At 38.9% G+C, this 26,567-nt stretch overlaps 1 protein-coding gene across 2 annotated transcripts in view; it reads right to left on the bottom strand.

The window, feature by feature from the left end:
- The window catches only part of KLHL3 (kelch like family member 3), a 76,492-nt gene that overhangs the window by 23,285 nt on the left and 26,640 nt on the right, over positions 1-26,567 (bottom strand). For both annotated transcript variants that reach the window (XM_060765334.2, XM_067463682.1), the window contains exons 3-6: positions 25,853-25,959; positions 15,893-16,014; positions 10,692-10,854; positions 4,836-4,945 (exon numbers count right to left, since the gene is read on the bottom strand). In XM_060765334.2, coding sequence (XP_060621317.1) covers positions 4,836-4,945; positions 10,692-10,854; positions 15,893-16,014; positions 25,853-25,959 — 502 coding nt within the window. The remainder of the gene's footprint in view (positions 1-4,835; positions 4,946-10,691; positions 10,855-15,892; positions 16,015-25,852; positions 25,960-26,567) is intronic.

Below are 26,567 nucleotides of genomic sequence, written 5' to 3'. Positions count from 1 at the left end.
TCTAACTATGTCTAACATTGTGATATTTGATCCCTGTGTCTTTTCTTTCCAGCTTCGATTCACAGGTAATCCTTCCGCTTCTAGGTGCAAAGCATTTCAAACTGCAATCTTCTTGTGCTACAGTAGTCAAAACCTTGTTGGGATGACTGGTACTATATTAATTTAATGCAATTTCACTCTCTCCATCCCAGAAAAAAAACTGTGAAAGGGTTGTCTCTGAGTCACCATAAGTAAAGAAAAAAACTTGGAAGGCACACAGCGACAACAACCTCTATGAAGTAGCATCCTGCCTTACAATGCTTTCATTATTATGGTTTCTTTGTAAATTTTGCATTTGTATGATTTTTGGCCATTCCATGAAGATAAATAATGTCTCTTGTATGTGTGCATAATTTGTTTTATCTAATTAAGTGAATTAATGAATAATTCTACTAAACAGATTGATTAACTGTACAAATACATTAAATTTCATTTTAAATAATTACTTTACTGTCTTTTACTGGACACAAGTTAAACTAAAAGCAATAAGCCTGTTCTGCAACTGAACGTCTGAATTACCTGGGTAGGAAACTACCTGCAAGGCACATATACATCTCTCTGACCTCTTAAAAAGTTGCAGAGAAGAGTAATAAATAATGCAAGGTATTGCTGTGTTTTACAGTATTCCCACATTCAGAGTTTGAGGGCCCAAAGCCAAGCATTCCCTCTCCTTCGAGTAGGCCCTCAGGGACTCATCTAATTATGAGGGTTGTGTTTCATACAATGCTCCAAATAAAGGCTGGAGGCAAACTTAGAATTTTCCACAATGCCCCAGAATGGCATTATCTTGGAATCTGAATGGCTAAATTCTAATGCCTACTGCTGCTCAAAGTACCAGGTATGTGAAGGGACAAGGATGGGGACGGGGATTAAGGGGCACCATTCATTATGTTAGTTTCTGATGCCATGTTAACATGAAACATTACAGACAGACATAAACACAACTTAGACCAAGGTGAATATACTCTGTAGCCCAGAGGATTGCACTGTCCAATTTTGGGCTACTCTGGAATGTCAGCAAGCAGCAGAGCAGCATCCTGGCCATCACTAGCAGCAACTGAAAGAGATGCAACATTGCATCTATTTGCCTCTCTGGCTGTTGGGAGGTTGGCCACTTCAGGGTGGTATCTGGGAATACCAGAGCCTTTAAGAGCTCACAGGAGTTGCAATGGCCTTTTCAAAAGGCTGGATGCAGCCGTCAACCTGCAAAGTTCTCATCCCTGACCTAGATAATTGTAATAAATTCCATGTGCACACATGTGAGGCCCTATATACTTATCCAACAAATTTATATTTAGACAGGTATACCTTGTTTCGAAGTCTCAGCAGAGACAAAAAGCTTCCAAACATTAAAGGTTTTAATTCCTGTTTTATGGCTTTTAACAGCAGCCAATGCCATGATGTAATTAAAGCAGTTCAGAAGAAAGTGTTAAAAAAATGGAAAAAGATCAATATTCAGGAGGTACAGGTGATACCAAATTACAAGCAGAAAATAGAGAAAGAAATGCAAAAACAAGGTTGTTGGTTCTTGTGTGTCTTCAAATCATTTCCAACTTGTGGCAGCTCTAAGATGAAGCTATAATGACGTTGGAAAACTTTGTTCAGAGAGGGGTTGCCTTCCTCTGAGGCTGAGTTGACTCAATGAGTTTCCATGGCTGATTCAAACTGATCTCCAGAAGTGTAGTTCAATGCTCAAATCACTTCAGCACCCTGGCTCTAAAGCAAGGTTACTAATGAGCATTAAGAAAATAAAAATGATGGCAATATAATACTTTCATCACTTGAACGTGGATGATGAAATACAAAGTATTTAAAGTACAGGGTTAGTCAAAATGCATAGGCCAATAAGCCATTCAATTGAATGGCTTATTGGCCTATGCATTTTGACTAACCCTGTATTTATATATATCGGCATCCAAATGTTGCCGAAGAATCTCAATCACTCTTGAAACTGGATACATTTCTCCTCAGCCAGCCTAATTAATTTGTTCGTCTCAATTGATTCACAAATCCTTGTCAGCTGTTATCATCATTCTTCATCTTCTGTTCTCTTTTCCATGCATTTGATCCTCCTGTTCTTCCTTTCCCCTTTTATATTTATTGATCTTGTTATAGTATCTATTCATCAGCACTAAAGAGTCAAATCACAAATCTGTCATCTTTCAAAGTTAATCTCCACTTTTATGTGCAGATTTCTCTGACTAGCCATACAGGAATCCTGTTGGTAGATCTTATCAATCTCTTTGTTGAAATCTTTATATAAAACTTCCAGTAAAGTTTTTGTCAATATTTCCGATTGCTTCTCAGTCCCAGATTCCAATTACATCAATTTCTGGTTTTCCTGAGTTAGCTCCCCAGTTAGTTTTTCCAAAGTGTTGAGTGTATCTTTCATTTCAGCTGGTAAGTTCTTTCTCATCATCCTCAATTTGTCCAAATTTTGGATTGGTACAGCAATGATCACGACTATTTCCATTAAGTCACATTAATATCCTGTTTACAGGTATTCAAATGCATCATTTAGTCCAGTGGTGCACAACCTGTTCCTTCAGGTGTTTTCGACTTCTGCCCCCAGAATTCCTGACAAGTGGGAAAGCTGTCTAGGACTTCTGGCAGTTGATGTCCCAAACATCTGGAGAGCCACAGGTTGTGCACCATTGATCAAGTTTAATAGTACAATCTTAACCTTTGTTCAGTGGGACTTACTCCAAAGAAAGTGTGCATAGGATTTCAACTTAAATGTTCCTGTCCTCCAGTTTTCCGTGTTCTTTTTCTGCAAGTTGCTAAGGCAGGGATAAGGATTCTTTTTTTTTTTCAGGCTTTGTTTATCCAGAAAAAAATCAATCTACAGACTGAGCCAGCTTGTATGTATCTCCCTCCATATATATATCTATATACCGTATATACTCGAGTATAAGCCGACCCAAATATAAGCCGAGGCACCTAATTTTATCACAAAAAACTAGGAAAACGTATTGACTCAAGTATAAGCTGAGGGTGGGAAATGCATCCACTATGGATCAATTTCAAAATAAAAATAGATACCAATAAAATTACATTAATTGAAGCATCAATAGGCTAAATGTTTCTGAATATTTACATAAAACTGTAATTTAAGATAAGACTGTCCAACTCTTATTAAACCATCATTCTAACCTCCTTCAATATAAATGTACTTATTATTAAAATAATTAAAATAATAGAGTAAAATAATGAAAAAGCAATGAAAACAGTAATAATGGAGTAAAATAATAAATGTAGTAATAACGGGGTAAAATACTGTAAATCTAATAATAATAATAACAACAATAATAATAATAGGGTAAAAAACTGTAAATGTAATAAAAATAATAGAACAAAATAATAAATAGAATAATAATAGAGCAAAATAATGTAAATATAACAAAATTATACTAATAACAAAGTAAAAGAATAAATAACCTTGACTCGAGTATAAGCCGAGGGGTGCTTTTTCAGCCTAAAAAGGGGGCTGAAAAACTAGGCTTATACTCGAGTATATACAGTATATAAAAATGCTCTGTGCATAATGAATACCTTAAAAACAAAAGAACCAATGAGCGAAATCACACCAAATTTGGCAACAAAATGTCTCACAACACACCACCCAAAAAAATATGATTTTGACCATCACTCAAAAAATCATGATTTTGTCATTTGGGAGTTATAGTTGTTGGGATTTATAGGTCACCTACAATCAAAGAGCATTCTGAACTCCATCAACAATGGAACTGAACCAAATTTGGTACACAGAACTCCCATGACCAGCAGAAAATACTGGAAGGGTTTGGTGGGCATTGACCTTGAGTTTGGGAGTTGTAGTTCACCAACATCCAGAGAGCACTGTGGACTCAACCAATAATGGATCTGGATCAAACTTGGCACAAGCACTCAATATGCCCAAATATGAACACAAATGGAGTTTGGGGGAAATATACCTCGAGATTTGGGAGTTGTAGTCACTGGGATTCACAGTTCCCCTACAATCAAAGAGCATTCTGAACCCCACAAACAACAGAATTGGGGCAAACTTCCCACACAGAACCCCCATGACCAACAGAAAATACTTAAGGCCATTCAATCCAACTCCCTTCACCAGGGCAAGAAAACATAATCAAAGTCCTCCTGACAAAGAGCCATTCAGCCATAGAGATAGATAGATAGATAGATATGATTCACACACACAGAGATATAGTATCATAGATTTGAAAGGGACCCTTAAAGAAGGACAACGATATCTTGCATGTTCCAGATTAGGCAAACCAGACATTCTCCACATCAACACTAACAAAGAAAAAGCAAGAAATACTGTTTACTCACAAGCATAAAGAAATTACATAGATTAGAAACCAACACTTTCTCATTATTTTATTTTCCAGATCAACAGACTGGGCCACAGCAACGCGTGGCAGGGGACAGCTAGTATATATATATATATAGAGAGAGAGAGAGAGAGAATGTATAACTATAGTTAATAATAGTAGTAAATTAAACATTAACATATTTTTGCATTCTTGTTTGAAGAAGAAGAGCTGGGCCTGTATGATCCTGCCATAGTTGTTGGATTGTAGTTCTCACCAGCCTTAGCAAGTATAGTCAATGATGAAGGATGTTAAGTATAGTCTAACAAGTTCTACAGTTGGCCTTTGTCTTCCTCTCCATGTCTTCTATGCTTGGATTTAACACTACACAAGATAAATGTGCAGATTCTTATTCTCAAAGCAACATTTAAAAGCATTTTTCTTCTTCTTCCATAACACAGAGTGTGAAAAAGACTCTACCTTTTCCTCTGATGAAACTGTAAGCTTGTCACTTGATATCAAACTGCAAACCTGGTCCAAGCTCAGACTAAGAAATTCTTCACCAAGCATCACTTCAGGAAAATGCTGCTCTGTTCAAAAAAAAAATATCAGAAATTGGAGAGGAAAGAAAGATTATAATAGAAAATAAAACATTAGAAAATAAAACCTGCCATTCACAGCACAATACACAACTATAACATGGCTGAAGCCCAATTTTTACCCATATGGCAGTCTAAACCACCTGATTTTTAATCAACTATTGGCCAGAAGTTACTCTCAGTTACAACATTCAGATTCCTCAGCTAACTTTGACCTTGGAGGATAAGGCTGAGGTGATTCAGAAACATATTGATACCACTCCAAAAGAGTTCCACAGATGGCATCAGAGCTTTTGTGGCAATCTTTATCTGGGTGAGGTACAGGGGACAACAAGAGGGACTTAAGAGTGCACACAAAAAAGTAACTGGGCTCACATGCAGTCCAAAGTCCTCCCATTTCCCCCATGGTAAGTTTCTAGATGAGAAAATTCTGCTTTGGTATAAGGAAATAACTATAGCAATAAATAAATAAATAAATAAATAAATCTAGGGAGGATTAAGTTTTAATATCAAATCCTAAGCATTAACCAGTAATTCTTAATTCCACCTATATCTGTCACCATTTTTAACTAGCTAACCCTTTATGTTACCATATCATGACTAGTAAATGATCTCAGTCATGAACATTTATCACAAGCAAGGACAGAAAGTTTAAGAATTTCTGGTTGAAAGGGAACTAGCAAAAAGAATCTAACCATGATCATTATCCAGTCTGACTAAAATTATAAATATACAAGTAGTGAGGAAAAAATACTGAGAAAAAGTGGGTATGGCCAACTTATAACTGAATGTACCTTAATCTTGGGTACATACATCAGATGTCCTCTCCCCCTTATACTGTATACTAATCGGATCAATAAACTCTGATCTCCTTTTAGATGCTTTAAACAGGTAAAGGGCAACTAGTAGTTTGTTGCTACAACTGAGTTATAAGCAGCTAATAAAAATGTGGTTTTGGCTGCTGTATTCCAGCCCATTATATTACAAATAAAAGGCCATAAATGTTGTTTCCTATCTTGTACAAACAGCATTTATGTAGATCATCATTATACAAGAATCTTCATGAGCAACAAAGAATGACTACACTGGTTTATCCCAAATTAAGAATTTGATATTAAAACTTAATCCTCCCTAGATTTATTTATTTATTTATTTATTGCTATAGTTATTTCCTTATACCAAAGCAGAATTTTCTCACTGCCAAAGCATCAGGTTCACAATATGCTGTTGTCTGTGTAATCTCTTAAATTTTGGAAAGGTAGTTTGGAAGGCAAAACTTCTCATGGAAGATCACACAAAACTCCATCTAAAAGAGCCCAATCACATAGACTTCTTGATAGGGCTATAAAAAATTCCTCTCTGAAACCCCAAATACAGGCAGTGCCCAAGTTCTGAACAAGATAGGTTCTGTAAGGTTTTTTTTTAGGTTGAATTTGTATAGAAGTTGGAAAATGTACATTTTTAAATGTAACTCCAGCCATACGTGTGTGTGTGTGTAGTTTTGGATAGCACATGGATTTAGTATTTGCTTTGCTGTCTGTGCCCTGCTCAGAAGATTTCACCTCACTTTCTGTCCTTGTGATAATTGGATATTTTTAATGGCTTGTTGTGGGAGCAAGAAGCAGTGATAAAAATTCAGTGGAGCCACCTTTTCCCCGTGATCTCTTTCAGGAATGAATTTCCCTTCCTAGGGGTAGATTTCTTTCACTTCCTGATGTCTCACATTCTGTTCTTAACTATGAGTTGGTTGTAAGTCAGAAGTTTGTAATTCGGAAACTGCCTGTAATTGCTACCAGTGAAAATAGGCCAACCTTCCCAATACTGGATGGAGATGATGAGTGATGAAGACCAGGTGCTCATTGTCAAGGATCTAAATCCAGGTGGGAAAGTGAAAGTGTGTCAATGAGTCCTGGGTGGGGTTACACTTTCTCCTATTCACAGTTCGGGATGCTTCTGATCCGTCACTCCAAACAGCTGCTGAAGTAGTTGAGACAGGAATGACTATTTTCAATTTCAATAAAGATGGTAGTAAACTGGACTTCTGTAATGTGCTTATCACTGGGACACCTCTGGAGCAAGTTCAGAAATTTCAGTTAAATTGAAACATGGCAGATCTAGGAGCGATCATATTACACTAATATTAAGATCACTCCACTGGATGCCAATTGATTTACAAAGTATTGGTTGTTACCTTTGAAGTCCTACATCATTTAGGTCCATGTTACCTACAGGATCACCTTCTCGCATATAATCCTCCCCATACACTCAGGTCTTCTGTCTAGGGCAGGCATGGACAAACTGTTAGGATTTGTGGGAGTTGAAGTCCAAAACACCTGGAGGGCCAAAATTTGCCCATACCTGGACTAGGAATTATTTACCCCAAGCACCCAGAACTGTGTTGGCAACTGTCGCCATAGGACATTTCCTAGTCATTCCTAGATTATGGAATGACTTGTCAGAAGAAACTCAACAGTTGTCTAAATTTCAAATAGCGTTTTAAACTATGGACCGATTATTTAAATAATTTACTGATCTTACATGTTCTTTTAAACAGACGATAAGTGTGTTAAGTGGTCTGTGTGTTTTTAATTGATGTTATCTGTGCTGTTTTAATTTGTTGATGTTCCCCGTCTTGATTTTAGGGAGGGCTAAATGATTATTATGATGACGACAAAGTGAAAGGAAGATTTCTGTGGACAGAACCAACTAATGCAGTTTCTGTAGTACCTTCAAAAACCACATGGTTATTATTACCTTTAATCATGATCTAAAACTGAGACTCAAGACTCACATAAGGTTGTATTTTCATGTTTCAGTATACTTTCCAATGGAATGTGACACCTGCCTTGTGTCAGTGAAAATCATGGTAGTGATGTGTTCATCAATAATACATATACTGAGAGTTATTACAGTACTTATTCTTTGCACATGTATGGCCTCATTCTAATATTATTATTATTTTCTTACACAGGACTGTTGCTCTTTTAAGTCTTAGTACTGCTATATCTGTATGTACCAGTAGATGGCATACACTGACACAAATTTAAACTAAATCTTGCATTTTCCAATTGCCTAGAGATCACCTAAACATTAATTAAAATGAGGGAGGGGGAGGCAGACATGAGAATACCATGTTCCTATCCAAATGCTCTTAACTTTAGAGAGATAGGAATTTATACCTTTATGTAAGCAAGCCATCATCTTTTGCTTTAAGGCTCTTTTCTGAAAGGAACTTTCTATTAGGTGAACTCATGTGCACCTTTCAATTGTTTTAAGGTGCAGATTTTGCCTCAACGTAGTTAATATATAGCCCAAGAATTTAAATAGCATTTTAAATGACATTTCATGTATGTTGCACAATATGTTAAAATAAAAAGAGCTTCATGATGGTCAATAAAGCCACAAAAGCACACTTTGTAATTAGCCAACAGCCAAATATAAATTGAGTGCCATGCTTGTCAACTTTGTTAAGTTAAACATTAAACAAAATCAAAGCTCCTAGAGCCTTGTCCCAGTCCAGCTCACCTAAAGCTTGCAACTGCCCAAAGTGGGTGCCTGAAAAGGTTTTACCTGGATCTGTAGATAACAACACCGTACCAAAAGAAAGAAGGACTAAAACTATAAGCCCCCTTGAGTCCCCTCCAGGGTAGAGAAAGGCGGGATATAAATATAGTAAATAAATTAAATAAATAAATAAAATCGATATTCTTTCTTAAAATTGATAATTCAGGGGGGAAAAAACGTCCTGGTTGTTTTTACACATCATTCTGGCAGAACGATGCACCAGTTCAGATTGCGTGTGACAGAGAAAAAAATTAATGTTCCCCATTTCAGAAATCTTGTGCTGTTCAAAAACTGGCATTTCAGAGTTTTCTTTGAACACATCTGACAACCGTACAATAAAAGACTGTAACTCCCAATAAAAGAATGTAATTTTCAAACCTGCATTGATGTTATTGTGCTTTATTGCTCTCTATTGATAAGACCTTGAAATGTTCACCCTGAAGCACCAGAAACCAACCAGTCCAATTATCATTCCTATAAAGGGTTGGATAATATTAAGATTTGTGCATCTAATTCATCTATAAATCATTTCCCCTTCCAAACTGAATCCACAAAAGCCAAGGAGATCCAGGTTCTTACATGCTCTCCAGCCTCATTTGACACATTCTCAAATGGAAAATACAATGAAAGCACAACAAAGTGGTGCCAAAATTGATCCTGAGAAGGAATGGCATGAGAGTTTATGTCAAAAACATTTGAACAGTTGCAGCAAAAAATATAATCGAGGGAAGCATTCCCAAAACAACAGAATTGTCTCTCAATAGATGTTTTACTGTCTTCTGCATTACATTCATCATTAATACTGACATAAAAACCAAGAGAAAAGAAAGCCACATGGATCTTATACAAGCTTCAAAAATACTTCTCGGTACAGCAAGAGCCTGAAATATGTAGAAAGCAAAACAGGAAATAATTAACTGCTTAAAACCTAGTGGAAGTACCCTGTAATTGTGTTTTCAGATTTCAGTGTAATACAAAAAACAAAATGTTCTGGTTGCACTGGCACCCACAAATCGTCCAAATTTGGAATTCCTATCAACTAACTGCTGATGACATAATGTACCAGAATCCAAGCTGTGATGGTTTTGCCCTTAGAACATAACCTTCTGGAATGAAGAAGAAAGGTAAATAATAGTCTGATAATCTTTGTACATTTACTGGGTTGTTGTAAGTTTTTCGGGCTGTATGGCCATGTTCCAGAAGCATTCTCTCTCAACATTTTGCCTGCACCTATGGCAGGCATCCTCAGAGGTTGTGAAGTCTTGAAGACCTCACAACCTCTAAGGCTGCCTGCCATAGATGCAGGCGAAACGTCAGGAGTGATTCCGACCAAGAAAGTCTTCAACAATTCCTTGCACATTTATCTTTCAACCATCTCAATTTATGCTATATTTCTGAAGTCTAGGATTTTCCATAATACAAAAATAGATCTCTTGTATTTAATGGTTTTAATGACTAGGTGAATGTTTACAACATGGGAAGCCTGTATTTCTATTTTGAACTGCAACAATTTCCTAACTTCTCTATTATTCTTTCTACCCATTTTTGTGTGAAATGTTAGCTATGAAGCAGAATGCCACTGAGAGATTTAGGTTCTGAATTTCTCAGTTTATTTCAGATGTGTAATACTTCCTACATATCACTGTTATTTTGAAAATCAGTAGAACTTCCAAACATATGAATGCAATGCATAACTAGTGGTACCTTCTTCATGTTGTTTTCTTCTTATATACCAGGCATGTCCAAAGTCTGGCCCGAGGGCCAATTGCGGCCCCTGTTCAAATTTCCATCAGCTCTCTCTCACCAGGCCTCCCTCCCTCTCTCCCTTCCTTGACTTCCTTCCTTCCTCCTTACCTATAGGCTGGCCCCACAACAGGCCGAGGGACCGTGATCTGGTCCTCAGCCTAAAAAGTCTGGACACCCCTGATATATACTATCAAAACCAAGACAAGAAAGGCTAAAAATCTTCTGAGTTCCAACTCATCACAATTAGAACACTAAGTTAAATATTAAACTTTCAGAAGATTCATAACATTTCAATTCCTTCCAACAGCATTAAGCAACAAATCAGTTTGCTTCTCCATTTTTTTAAAGGCTGAAGCAAGAAACTGACTTCAAGGTATCTATACACTGTGTTTTGAAACAATAGACATTTGGGGAGTGCTGTGATCACCTGCATAGGCGTTGGCCTGCTGCAATAGTTCTGAGCAAGTATGCACATCTGCAAAGGCGCGGATTCCAAGGCAATTTGTGGGATGGAGCTGAGACTGAAGAAAGTCACAACAGTTTTGTCGAACATCCATTAGCTGTAATAGGCTGGCTGCTGGCAACAAAACCTGGAAATCAGAGCAGGAAAAGGAATAATTAGCAACCTAAATCAAAGATTGGCTTCTCAGATTAATGATCCAATGAAATTTGTACCAGCAAATCTTAAAGGGGAACAATTAAAGGACAAATGCATTACGGATTTAGAGATTTCAATAACAGAAGGAACACATTGCTGAAACAAAAAATTCAAAAACTAAGAAAAGCCATGCAATAATTATTTTAATACTTCTCAAAGTGGATGCAGAAGCACCTGGGAGAATAATGCTGTATTTCAGAAGCAAATTACTTGGTTTTCCAAAAGTTATCAATAAAAGAGGGAATAAGAAAAAAACAAAATATCTTTATTCATCGATTTTCAACTCTCCCAATTGTTTGTAACTTCAGCATTTACAATGCATTGATTTAACATCCACATTCGTCTCTCTGCTCTCAGCATCGCACCATTCACATTCACAGCAACCTAACAGCATCACATAGACCAGGCTGCAATTTCTTTTATTTTTACAAGCCATTCCCTCCCTTGAATTTTACAAAACTAAATCAATACACTTTTGTATTTGCCAAAAAGCCATTACACCTCATAGAAACAACACACAATTGTGACAATAATCTACAATTAATATAGCTGGGGTTTCTTGCTTGTTATGAATATACTGAATGTGGTTCATCAAACAGGCCAACATCTTGGTAACCATTTCCTGAAAAGCACTCTTCATTTGTACATTGATGAGGCAGCATACTGTACTGACAGACCAACTTCACCCTAAATTATTTTCCATTACAGACAGCAAGTTGTTTTCATATCCAAAGGCTGCACAAAGAATCAAATTTAGGTGAAGTATTGTTGGTAGTGTAAAAACGTTCAAAATAGTTACTGAAGACAATTCAAAAAGATGGCCTAGGTGCACAAATATTTTATCTCTATTCAAAAAGACTCCTCTCTAATTCATTAGATACAAAATTAATTCAAAAGCTAGAACTGAGAAATTTAAACTGTATTAATTTCATTTTTTCTACACGTCTGCAAGGAATGATCCAGAGAAACATGAGAAAAATGTTAAAGACTTAACTTGCCATAACACTCTGCTGGCAAGTAGTGAATTGTATTCCTGCATTCCCTTAATTCAATATATCCTAAAAGAACAGTAAGCAAAGCTGCAACATGCCCTGGAGCTCGTTCACTGTACCGTTCCAGCAAGAAAAATCAAACCCAGCTGGATCTTACTGGAATATTACAAATCAGTAACTTTTTTAGAGTACACTATCCCCAAAAGGCAACAATAAAAAATAAATTAATTGTGTTATTGGCCTCCATGCCCCCAAACTTGGTTGATTCTTAGAAAAGATATGGTGAACCCAGATAAGAAAACTAACAACAATTTCTAGGAACTGTCACAAGTTCTGAATATTCAATTGCAACAAAAGAGTTTGAGATTGAATGGCAGTTTATACAACTGTTCACATCTCTGTCCTATCGTAATAATAATAAAACTTTATTTATATACTGTCCTATCTCCCTGAAGGGACTCAGTGGTAAATATTCTATGTACCACTTATTATCATTTGATGCTTACAAGATCTGCGAACCCCAAATTCCCTGGTAACAGTCTTGAAATGCAAGTAATATTATCCAAAGTTTCAAATAGATAAAAGCCTGTCTCTGTTCAACATCCCAAAGGATGTCTTTATCCAGCCAACTGCTTTATTTGACATTGTACTGCACATCCTTCATTCACAATTTTATCACTGATTTCTTGAAAGGGAGAAAAATACATCACTACGGCAGAGAAAAATATTACTCTAGGTAGAAACTCAGCCAAGAACTTGTTACTTGCAAAAGGGATTAAAACTTGCGCAACTCATTTTAAAATGGCATTATCCAAGTGGGGAAGCAAGAACAGAAAAAATCAAGCAGAACAATTTAAACTGGGACTAACTGCCATAAGGCTCAAAACCGTGTGCCTTCCTAATTTCCCAATTCAGTGGAAGACCTATTTCTTGCACATTATTTTACTCAGACAACACAATTCTTATGAATAGCATAAGCTGTTTTGAGTAAAATTTGAAGCAGCCAGAGTACAAAAAAAAAGAAAATAAAAAGAAATATGCATAGAAAGAGGAGGTGAGGACAGAAGGCAAAAGAAACTGCAAAAAAGAGAACATGCTGTAACTATATAGTTGAAGATTAATTGGTTTTCTATTGGTTCCATCCCTCCTAATCCTTATCAAACTCTGCCAGGACTGAAATCTTGTTTCAACAATGAAACTAAACTAAATCCATTTCATTTTCATTCAGGATTAACATGTTAGACTTCCAAAGTGAATTATCTACTTCTAAAAATTGTATGGGAATACTTGCACAGCAAAAACATGCTTATTGCTTAGCTCCATGATTACTGAAATGTATATGAATTCTGACAGAGCACTACAGATTTTAATAAATATTTAAGGGTGAGATGAACATATATTTATCTGTGTCACTAAAAAAATAGTAGCAGTATTTTTAGGCTTTTTACACTTGCATGGATTGGTTTCTTGCAAACTTTCAATGAAACACAAAAGCCATGCTGTTATACAGGGTTAGTCAAAATGCATAGGCCAATAAGCCATTCTATTTACCTATAGAGTTGAAAGGACACATGAGCAAGAAATGAAAAGTTGTGCACGCAGGATCCCTTGTCACCACCCAGTTCGGTCCCCGCCACTCTCCATATCTTAAGGGCAAACCTCTGCTTTATTCCATATGCCGCCCAGAACCCGCAAAACCAGGATTTTAATCACACTAATTTTCCATGCATATAAAAGGCTCCTTATAGTAGACATTCACCCTCAAAATGAGGAATGCTAGAAGGATCATGCTGGAAATGATACAAACTTAGCATTCTTATCCCTCATCCTTCATGGTAAGGGCAATCGGGGGTTAAATGTATTATTTGTACGTATCTTGATACCCATCTTGCTAAACTAGTTAAATTCTGCGCTAAATGGTGTTGTTTCCACAACAGACCTTAAGGGAACTCACTGTTCCTGTGTTAAAAAATTAAACTTGAGACTTCTGGACTCTGCAGCAAAACATGTCTTTGTACACTGATTTTTGTATATCCTGTTTCTTGATTCTAAGTGAGTGAGAAGATAGAACATACAGCTATTAAACAATATAAGAAATATTCAGTACATTCTTCAAGGCATTCAAAACATTTTAGACTAAGAAATCTTAACCTTCCAGGTACAACACATCTTCATAGTCTTTCAATACAACCTTTCTGGATCACTGTTCTCTAAATGGAATAAAATGCATCACGTTATCAACCAACTTTCTACTGAGAACGCTATACTGATCAACTTTTAGATGCTACAGATGTTCTGACACTTTCCATAAACATCAACACTTTTGGCAATGTGTAATTTCCTTTTCAACTTCTGCAGACAGGCACACACAGAGTAGAAGACTGACAAGTAGCTGATGGACAGATGAAAACCAAAGGATCAGCCCCTGGGCATGTTTAAAAGGATGCTGGCCAGTAGTTAGGTGAACAATCTTCTGTCCAAAACTACGGAGTATTGCTGCCAGTCAGAGGCGATAAAGATGGTGTAGCTTGACCAGTAGTTTATCCTTAAATAGCTCAGACTCAAGAAGACAACGGGATGTCATAATGATTAGACAAAACCTTCCAACAAACATTATAAGCCCATTCACACATTCCGAATATATGTCTTTCAACACAAGTTTTAGTATGCCTTAATAAAGTTAATAATTAAATTGCAAAGAGTAAATGCTAATAATAAATTAGTAATTGCTTTATAATATCCCAGGGACTGGTAATATGTCTGTTATAAATAAACCACTTTGTGAGGAAAGAGGGGTCAAGCCGAAAAGTAAATTTAAAATAATTTTATAAGAAATATTGTTGGCTTTATTTGGTGCATGTAATAGTATCATTAGATTCATGACAAAACCAAGAAGAGCTTTAATTTTGATTTCAAGGAAGCCCTTCACTAATTTTGAGTTCCATCCTGGGATCAAGACGGAATATATATTTTTAAGTGAATCAAATAAATAGCAAAATATTTTAAATTTATTTATTTACCGAAGGGGACTCAGGGCGGCTCACGACAAAGGCACAATTTGATGCCTTGAGTACATATAAAACAACATATACTTTAAAATCATATAATTAAAACTTATCAACTTAAAATAATTACTTAAAATCACACAATCCAAAAGCATATTCCAGGAGCCATTCCGATTGTCACTTGCATTATTCATTATTGCACTAAAAGATCATTGTTGCACTGGGAATCACTGTGCAAACACTTGGTCCAGAACTTGCCTGTATTTTGAACCAGTGTAAACAGTTATGTCGCTTCCTATCTGGTGGCAGGACTTGTTCACACAGCCAGCCTGCTTTCCCTGGGCTTGGACAGACCAAAAATAAGGGTGACACTAGCCTTTTGCCACGGTTTTGGTGTTTGTGGCAATCACTGGGCACCACTCGGTGCCTATGATGACAACAGCCAGAATGGTCACCCTAAGGTCTGAACGACAGGGGGGAAATAAAGGTGATAGTCTGGCAGCAACAAATCATTTCCAGTGCCGTTGGGTCGTGTGGATGCCATCCAACCACCAGTCTGGCTTGGGGGTGCAGAGTGCAAGCACCTGCCAAACTCTAAACCGGCTCAGCAGCTAGAACTGTGGATTTCAGCAGCACTGAACCAGAGTAACTCATTGCAAATTAGACTTCCATTTCTGACACATGTTGATGGCCCAATTAAAAGGCTGCAATCCTATACCTACTTATCTATACCTTGGATCTGTATCGCAGAGAAAGGTGGGGTAGAAATATACTAAATAAATAAATAAAGTAAATAGGAGTAAAGCGCAATGAAGTCAGAGTAAACCCTCGTGAACTGAGAATGTACAATGCAATTCACTAAAAACAAAAACAGAGCCAATCAAACCCATCAAAGGCTTTCCAAAATAGTATGTTTTCAAAACAGAAAAGGAAAGCAGAGACGACAAGGAAACCCTCATTGATTTCTCCTCACCTGAACATTCTCTTCTGTCACTTCGATTTCAGCAGTGTAGATGTAATCAATCAGCTTACTCAAAGTTAGTCCATCAACATCTTTGATCTCAATCTTCTTTGCTTTACTTTCAGTCATATCTCCTGAAAACACATTAAGAAAATATTTTTTAACACATTCACATTTTGTATTTCTCCCCTTAGGTTTCAGAGAGGCATCTTTCCTTTCTTTTTTTTTAAAAATGCCCGTCTCCTTTAAAACACTGTAAACAGAACTTTCATTTCTTCAGATCTAAGAAAGACTTCAAATGTGTTCGTGTAGGTGTCACTGTTAAAGCATATTTTAAAGAGGGAAAAAACTTGCTTTAAAAATCTATTCTGGCAAGAGAAGGTTTTCTGCTGCAGGGTGAGAAAAACCACTTACTCCATCTCACAGAGTGAACAAGCCATCTTCTTCAATAGTACCTCTTCTAAACGATGGCCTTGTTCTAAAATCCATTCATCCTCTTCCACAAAGATAGCCAGAAAGATCTTTCTTTTTGTTCCCTTTCTATATTCTTCAAAAGAAAAGAAGTTTAGAGTGGCCATCGCTGTACCTCCTCAATGGGATTTCTGTTCATTTGAAAAACACATCAATTCCTTTCCTTTTCGAGTGAAATTTTAACATCAAGTGCATGAGTTTTGTGCTTTCATTTTCCACTGGAAAGCCCTTTTGTTTGCATATTCTTTGAGGTACAATCTCAGAACAAGTGGCCTGAGTTAAGGACATTGCCAACTCCAGGGAACTTTTGGGTGTACACTAGTACACAATTTTTGGGTAGCTTTCATATATCTGCATGTGGAAAGGAGTTGGCATAACATAAACTATAAAGCCCAAACTGGAGTTTTGCATTAAAGGTTTTGTGGGTGGCTGCGGCAGAATTTCACACTTTCTATTTCAGAAATATAAGACCCCAAATTCTGAAACGTAATACCTTGAAAAATATTTGCTTTCAGATTAATTTTAATTTCAATGGAACCCTGCTTCCAACCCACTTGTTCTTGTTGTGTACTTCCATGTTGTTTCTGACCTATGGTGACCTGAAGACTAACCTATCACAGGTTTGTTGGCAAGATTTGTTCAGAAGAGGTTTGCCACTGTCTTCCCCTGAGACTCAGAGAGTGTGATCTCCCCAGGGCCACCCAGTGGGTTTCAAGTCTGATATCCAGAGTTGTAGAACAATGCTCGAATCGCTACGTCATGCTGGCTTGCTTCCAATTCATTCACTTCCTTCTCCCATCTCTGGCTATCTTGCTTCCTGCTTCTACTCAAGAAGGAAGTTGATATGTATCTGTATGCCATCTCTGCTATTTCTGACACCTGGCTAACTGTTGTAGCAACTAGTCAGCCACAAGAACAGAGGAGACAGATGTCTCTTCACCTTCCTTTCACTACTGTCAGAATAGCAACAAACACAATCAACTCATGGGTGAGAAGGTGGGGAAAAGAGTTTGGAATAAAGAATCCAAGCAGAAGCCAAGCAGAAGAAGCAGAGCTTTGGATAAAAGTCCCTGTATTCCCCTTCCACTCGGCCAACATGGCTAGAATCATAGTTGGAAGAGACTACATGGGCCATCTACCGTATATTCCGGGGTACAAGACGACTTTCTAAGCCTGGAAAATCATCTCAAAAGTGGGGAGTCGTCTTGTACCCCGGCATAATTTTTTTTGGATCATTTTTCCCTCGTCTCCCTCGCCCTTGGCATCCCCGCGTGGTGGAGCCTGAGGAGGAGGAGGGAGGGCGGAGGGAGGGAGGGGGCGAGGAGGAGCAGCGGCAGGCTTCGCTACCAAGCTGGCAGCATGGGAGCCTACTGGGCTGTCCTCATCCTCGCCGGCATTCAGTGGGCTCCGCCTCCGCCCTCTAATCCCAGAAAAGGTGCTGCAGGAGCCAAAGCCGGAGGGGTGGGGGCGGGGCCTCTGGCTACTCCGGCCCCACCCCCCACAGAGGGTCCCCCCCCCCCGCTCCGTCTTCAACTCCTGCTGCTTTACCAGGCCGGCGGGGGTGTTTGCATGCTATGCTGTGCTGTCCCCTCCGCTACTGGTCTGCTGCTAGCTCTGCCTCTGGCCTCAAAGCCAGAGCAACTGCCGAGGGAACCAAACCCAGAGCAGGGAGGCAGTGGGAGAAGAGGACCCCGCCCCTCGCGGCCCCGCCCACGCTCCGGTTTTGGTCCCCTCGGCAATTGCTCTGAACTTTGAGGCCAGAGGCAGAGCTAGCAGCAGACCAGTGGCGGAGGGGACAGCACAGCATAGCATGCAAACACCCCCGCCGGCCTGGTAAAGCAGCAGGAGTTGAAGACGGAGCGGGGTGGGCGGAACCGGGGGGCGGGGCCCTCTGCGGAGGCGGGGCGGAGCAGCCAGAGGCCCCGCCCCTCTGGCTTTGGCTCCCTCCTGCAGCAGCTGCTCTGAGATGGAGGCCGGAGGCGGAGCCACTCAATGCCTGCGAGGGTGAAGACAGCCCAGTAGGCTACCATGCTGACAGATTGGTAGCAAAGGCTGCCGCTCCTCCTCTTCGCCCCCTCCCTCCCTGCGCCCTCCCTATGACTTTCTCTCACATATTTACACAGGGTCTCATCATATCTCCTCTCAGCCTTCTCTTCTTCAAGCTAAACATACCCAGCTCTTTAAGCCACTCCTCATAGGGCTTGTTCTCCAGACCCTTGATCTGCTCTCTCCTCCCCATGACTTCCTCTCACATATTTATACATGGCTCTCATCATATCTCCTCTCAGCCTTCTCTTCTTCAGGCTAAACATACCCAGCTCTTTAAGCCACTCCTCATAGGGCTTGTTCTCCAGACTCTTGATCTGCTCTCTCCTCCCTATGACTTCCTCTCACATATTTATACATGGCTCTCATCATATCTCCTCTCAGCCTTCTCTTCTTCAAGCTAAACATACCCAGCTCTTTAAGCCACTCCTCATAGGGCTTGTTCTCCAGACCCTTGATCTGCTCTCTCCTCCCTATGACTTCCTCTCACATATTTACACAGGGTCTCATCATATCTCCTCTCAGCCTTCTCTTCTTCAAGCTAAACATACCCAGCTCTTTAAGCCACTCCTCATAGGGCTTGTTCTCCAGACCCTTGATCTGCTCTCTCCTCCCTATGACTTCCTCTCACATATTTACACAGGGTCTCATCATATCTCCTCTCAGCCTTCTCTTCTTCAAGCTAAACATACCCAGCTCTTTAAGCCACTCCTCATAGGGCTTGTTCTCCAGACCCTTGATCTGCTCTCTCCTCCCTATGACTTCCTCTCACATATTTACACAGGGTCTCATCATATCTCCTCTCAGCCTTCTCTTCTTCAAGCTAAACATACCCAGCTCTTTAAGCCACTCCTAATAGGGCTTGTTCTCCAGACCCTTGATCTGCTCTCTCCTCCCTATGACTTCCTCTCACATATTTACACAGGGTCTCATCATATCTCCTCTCAGCCTTCTCTTCTTCAAGCTAAACATACCCAGCTCTTTAAGCCACTCCTCATAGGGCTTGTTCTCCAGACCCTTGATCTGCTCTCTCCTCCCTATGACTTCCTCTCACATATTTATACATGGCTCTCATCATATCTCCTCTCAGCCTTCTCTTCTTCAAGCTAAACATACCCAGCTCTTTAAGCCACTCCTCATAGGGCTTGTTCTCCAGACCCTTGATCTGCTCTCTCCTCCCCATGACTTCCTCTCACATATTTATACATGGCTCTCATCATATCTCCTCTCAGCCTTCTCTTCTTCAAGCTAAACATACCCAGCTCTTTAAGCCACTCCTCATAGGGCTTGTTCTCCAGACCCTTGATCTGCTCTCTCCTCCCTATGACTTCCTCTCACATATTTATACATGGCTCTCATCATGTCTCCTCTCAGCCTTCTCTTCTTCAAGCTAAACATACCCAGCTCTTTAAGCCACTCCTCATAGGGCTTGTTCTCCAGACCCTTGATCTGCTCTCTCCTCCCTATGACTTCCTCTCACATATTTATACATGGCTCTCATCATATCTCCTCTCAGCCTTCTCTTCTTCAAGCTAAACATACCCAGCTCTTTAAGCCACTCCTCATAGGGCTTGTTCTCCAGACCCTTGATCTGCTCTCTCCTCCCTATGACTTCCTCTCACATATTTATACATGGCTCTCATCATGTCTCCTCTCAGCCTTCTCTTCTTCAAGCTAAACATACCCAGCTCTTTAAGCCACTCCTCATAGGGCTTGTTCTCCAGACCCTTGATCTGCTCTCTCCTCCCTATGACTTCCTCTCACATATTTATACATGGCTCTCATCATATCTCCTCTCAGCCTTCTCTTCTTCAAGCTAAACATACCCAGCTCTTTAAGCCACTCCTCATAGGGCTTGTTCTCCAGACCCTTGATCTGCTCTCTCCTCCCTATGACTTCCTCTCACATATTTATACATGGCTCTCATCATGTCTCCTCTCAGCCTTCTCTTCTTCAAGCTAAACATACCCAACTCTTTAAGCCACTCCTCATAGGGCTTGTTCTCCAGACCCTTGATCATTTTAGTCACCCTCTTCCTCTGGACACATTCCAGCTTGTCAACATCTCCCTTCAGTTGTGGTGCCCAGAATTGGACACAATGTAATTCCAGGTTTGGTATAACCAAGGCAGAATAGAGCATGGGGAGCATGACTTCCCTGGATCTAGACACTATGCTCCTATTGATGCAGGCCAAAATCCTATTGGTTTTTTTGTTTTGTTTTTTTGCCACAGCATGACATTGTTGGCTCATGTTTAACTTGTTGTCCACAAGGACCCCAAGATCTTTTTCACACATACCGCTCTCAAGCCACGCGTCCCCCATCCTGTATCTTTGCATTTCATTTTTGACAGAAGTCAAACTTGAAAGCTCTTCTTTAGCCAGGGTCCCCGTTCCTCTTTTCTGATCTCTTTTCCCCTTCTAACAATTAAACATCACCTGGCTGTGTCCTTGAGAAAGTCTAAAACAATTCAAGCTGTCACGGTGATTTAAGGATGAAGACATGTCAAGATGTGACCCAGTAAACATGTGCCATGCCAAATACTACATTTCTGAAGGATGGGGGTCCAATCTGCCCCTCTCTTCTGATAGGAGGTCCTGATTTATAAAGACTGCTTATAGATAAAAATTCTACAAATGCTTTGCCTTCACCTCAGTACTCATCGTACAAAGCCTGACTTCTATTTGCATGCAAGCTTCTATGCCAACATACATGTAATCTGAACCATTTAAAGCCTGCTTTCATACTTGCCAGCATGATGTAAATGACCCAGAGCGTAAATGAAATTCAAGGGAGGAAGAGCAACTATAATGTCCAATATAAGGTACAATGCCCCTCTCATAGGAACCTGCATGTCATAAGTATTTGAATTCAAATTACCATATTGAATTCAAATCTGATTTTTTAAAAATTTTATTTGGTGTGCATTGGAAGAGGGGTGGTCTTATACGGCGAGTATATCCCAAACTCTATATTTTAACTGGAAAAGTTGGGGGTCGTCTTATACGCCCAGTCGTCTTATATGCCGGAATATACGGTAGTCCCAGTTATATCCTACCTTGCCCAGCACTATTTTTTAAATTTTAATTTTACATTTGGCCCAGTCATAGGTTTTAAATGCTTGTTGTGTTACTGTACTGCTTATATATTTTTATGAGATGTATTTTAAATGTATTGTTTGTTTGCTATTGTTTTATTATTGATGTATTGTGGGCTCGGCCTCATGTAAGCCGCATCGAGTCCCTTAGGGAGATGGTAGCGGGGTATAAATAAAGATTATTATTATTATTATTATTAATAATAATATTAATATTATTATATCCACAGTTATTTTCATTCTTTATGCAATCCACAACAAATACAGCATATACAATAAGATGTATAGTTTAACCTATCTGGAGAGTACGAGAATAGGTAAGGTTCATCTATATCAGTGGTTCTCAACCTGGGGTCCCCAGATGTTTTTGGCCTTCAACTCCCAGAAATCCTAACAGCTGGTAAACTGGCTGGGATTTCTGGGAGTTGTAGACCAAAAACATCTGGGGACCCCAGGTTGAGAACCACTGATCTAGGTATTTCAAATATCATTTAAATAGTCTACAGCAGCATTTCTCAGACTATCTGATGTAAGAGACTAGTAAATTTATTACAGTATGACAGAGACTGGTACCATTTTTTAGCCATTGGCTAAAACTGTTTCTTTCATGGAACTTGAGCCAGAGGCTGGCAGCCAGAGACCTAGGGACCAGCACTAGTTAAAATAAACAAGAGCAAAGGTGCAACTGTAGAATTAATGCAAAATCCTGATAATGATGGTGATATGTGCACCAAGGTAACCTGAACTCTGTATCCTCTATAAAATATGCATATGATTTAGTGTCTGAAATAATTTAATAGATCTAGCATAATTATCCAGATTCTATTTCTGGGAGTCCCGGAGAAGTCACAATGTTGAGAAAGCATAAAAGAGCTATATCCTAATAATTGCTACCACCTAGTCCCATTTATGAAGGACTAACCGAACCACATCATTTCAAGTCTATTTTTAGTGAACTCCCATAGGCAAGGTTTTCTAACATATGATTTATGTGTTACCAATATTAATACAAAACACCTAAGGTTTTTTTTTTTTTGTGTCACATTGGGTCTTTATCAAGCAGTAAAGTTTCCATGAATTTGCCACATGGTTTGGTGATTATCAGTTAGCCATTCACAGGATATAATAGTTGTACCAAATTACACAGCTAGTCATCTTTTTAAGAAATTGGTGGACAACTTCTAATGGTTTAGGAGGGTCAGGAGCACACTGCTGGTTGCATCACAGTCCATGCATTCATAAAATATGGTATTGGACATGTAGAAATATAGGGTTCATTATTACCCACAAATTCAGGAGCAGGGGCATCTTGGAACATATGCCCTGCAGTTACAAAGACCATACTATATAATCAAAATATAGGCTTTTCTAGTTATTATCCATGGTTTCAGGTATCCATGGATAGTCTTGGAATGTATTCCCTGTGAATATAGGGGCCATACTGTATTATTTATTTCTCATTTTTAAAAATTCTGAAATGTTTCACAAATAAAAAGGAAAGTTTTAAATATCAGTGTATCTTTTATTCTAGTTATTATTAATTATTTATATGCTGCGTTTCTCTCTTAACTGAGGCTCCAAGCAGTGAACAATGCTAAAAACAACACTTAAACACGCAGTTGGATTTAGACCTTTGAAAGATTTCAATTCTAACACTGTGATTGAGCTACATTTTGCAATTTCATCTATGTCTTGTTGTGTTTTAGGAAGTTGATGTTCTGCTTTCAAGAAATATGTGGAAATTTTCCCATTACTAAAAAAATTATAGTGTGATATCCCTAATAGCCTGTGTGTGGTATGATGGCATGGATGATCCATTTATTGTGAAAAATATAAATGAGGAGGCTTTTCCAATCAATTCCACCTTCAAATTCTATTGTGATAGTAAGTATTTGAGTATAAGAAAAGAACCCCAGGAAAAAAATAAAGCAAAAGCAGCTGAGTAAGAAAAGGCTTGTCTAACAAATATTGTTCATGTACTTTGAAGACCAATGTGAACACTACAATTTTCTTTTTATGTGACCTCAAGAGGCAGCAGGAGCAGAAAAAATTACCTGTTCCCTAAAATAAAATCTGATGATAAAAAGGAATTTTTGATAGAACACTGCAAAAATATATAGAGTTATAGGTGGAACTAACCCCTTTATGTCACAGCAACAGGACTTGTCAGTCAGTAAATGTGGAAAACATTACCAAACAGAAAGTTCAAGTCCAGCCATGTGTTCTAGGGCATGCTGGTCTATATTTAAGAAATACAGATAAACCCTCCTACATTTCCTTCAAACAGAGTTGGTTCTCTATATGTCTCCACAATAATCCTATGAAGTAGAGCATTAATATCCAAAGGGGGGGGGGGGGGTGGCATGCTGAGATACTAGAACAGCTGAAGTGCTGTCCAATATCAAATTAAAGTGTGCTTGTATAACAGTGACTTCAATGGCACAGTCCTGAAATGAGGGGGCTTTGGAATGTGGCCAAAAAAAGCTGAAGTTGGCCCTTTTCCTAAGTGGAACATTTTGCGATCTTTATCACTGCCCAAGTTGCCAATCCACTGAGGGAGCAGCTTGAAAGTGGGCGTTCTAGCTCATGCAGCATTTATTTTTTGCCACCTCTTCTCTAAAAGTGCTAGAGAGAAAAAAGATTATATCAGGACAGGCTCTCCCAAGCTATATATACCTAAGCATCCATACAGTCACCAAGTAGTTGTAGTTTGGATTAGTATTGATTCTTCCTTTGTGATTTTGCTAAAGCCAGCAGTCAGTAACTGAATTGGCAATGAACAGATCCATGGGCCAAATATGGAACTGAGGGGCCATACACATGCAGCCACTGCTCTTCTCTCTGTATTTTTCTATTTCTGCCATTTTAAAACTAAGGTTCTTTGCTGTCCATATTCATGCTAGTTGACCCTGCAAGCATTAAACTGGGAAAAAGGATGTGCAACCATCTGTGCCACTGCTTGACAAAAACAGGAATCTTTTAATGCTTCCTACTAAGCCACAAGTGATAATGGACAGCAACCACTGGCACAACTTTTTTCTCCCCTGGTTTCCTGCCTCTTAACTGAAAACAGAGATGGTTAAAGTTTAGTTTGCAAACCTTTCCATCATCACACATGACCTAGATCTTGATTGCTAGACTCTAATGGTCCTGACCTATCTTTCAATTTCAATGGCACAGCCATTTATACACATTTGGAACTAACTTCTTCCTGCGTCGAAGGACCACCTCATACAAAGTAAACATTTTATGCAAATGCCCTTGCTTTTTTTTTAACCACACGCATGCTGTTACATCCATCAATCCAAACCACATGTGATGAGTATTGTTTAGCTTTTCCTGTTCATCTAACCAAAAAGTAGTAATTGCACCAACATTCATATTAATAATAGTAGAAAAGTCATATTTTAAACCAAAAAAATAACTTTCAGTTGCAAAATAGACTGTTGACACAATGGATTTCCACAATTAATATGATTGAAGAACCACTGTCTGCAAACCCTTCACTCAAAGACTGGGTTATGCCATGCACTGATTCAAGTGTTTTAAGTAAAAATAATATGGAACCAATGTATACATTATAGTTACAAGAGGAAGACAAATAACAGAAAGGTAAAGCAAGAAGGCAAAAGACATTGGTGGAACTTTGTGGTTTTGCAAGATAATCTCAGCATGTCTTGAGGTTGAAATCATTCAGCATGGCTTGGGAAAACCTTTTGTGTATGGCCTGTTCTAGGCTGTTACAGTGTGTCTTTTTTTTTTTTTGTTGGTCTCACTTTTGGCTTTGTCCTTTGGCTAAATTGTGATGATGACATGCCACCTCACTCCAGAGCCAACATACATCAGATTCATGCTTCAGGACCCCTTCAGGATTCAGGTCCTGATACACAGCAACCTTAATACAACAATCAGCCCCAAGCCACCATGAAGGTGATTATGCCTCAACAATAGGAACTATGTGTGGACTTCCAGTTGTTACTGGCTTGGGACCGGATAGCACAATAAGGTGTAGTGGGAGCTGCTGATCACTGGCCATGACAATTAGGTTCATTGAAAGGGAGGATGGGAACTGCAGTTCAACAACGTGAAGGACCAGACATCTTTGTTACATGGTTTTTGTAATGTTAAATTATCTATAGAATCAAGCTCAGTCCACAATATCCTTAAGCCATACGGTATGACTTAGAAATGTTCACAAATATCTCATCATATATCTTGGGTATGGATTTTTTTCCATTCACAACAGCTTTAAACACAGATACAGGTCATTATAGTAGCATCGTCCATGACATTGTTTGGTTCTCAATATACATACATTAAAAGCAGTAGTAGTTATTTGCTTCTGGAGCACAACATTACCTGTAAACATGGCACAGAAATAAGGACTGCAGGCTGCCAGGACAATACGATGGGCTTCAATCTCAACATCTTCAGCAACAATTACCACATCACAGAGGAGCCGCTTACTGTGAACAAACCAAAAGTCACATTTTCAGAACACATTCCAACACCACACTTTCTATATGAAAACGGAAATGATCCTGTTGCCTCTGACAACTCGAAGAAACGGAAAGAAGAACACAGCAAGAAGCAAATGATCACTTCCACTTCTAGAGGAACCCTGTGAGATTATCTTGGCTTTCAAAGCATTGTGCTGGCTTACTCCATCCTCCCAGGGTAGGACGCAGGGAAATCTAATAAGCAGATTATTCATGTGAAGAAAGAGCTTAGATAAAGATAAGCTCAAGGGACAGCTCAGTTTATAAGGGAATTGTCCTTCTTCTGCATATCTAAGTCCCAAAGAACAGTTCACCTTTGCATTATTTCATAGCCTAACCCTAATTCGCTGCTAGTATGAGTAGACAACTAATACTTTATCCATGGTTCTAGTGAACACGTAAATGTTCTTTAAACTGTTTCTGTCCTCTTGAAAGTGTGATTTTCACCTAGTAATTCCACTAATCTGTAACAACTCAGCCATTTACAAATTAATTTGCCACACGACTATCTGAGCTACATTTTAATATGCAAAATCACATTGATGATAAAAAGAGCATTTTCATAGACATTATGT

This window comes from Anolis sagrei, chromosome 2 (assembly GCF_037176765.1).
Source record: "Anolis sagrei isolate rAnoSag1 chromosome 2, rAnoSag1.mat, whole genome shotgun sequence".
NCBI lineage: Eukaryota > Metazoa > Chordata > Lepidosauria > Squamata > Dactyloidae > Anolis > Anolis sagrei.
Note: the sequence above shows the minus strand (reverse complement) of the source record. Positions and strands in the feature narration are given on the sequence as shown.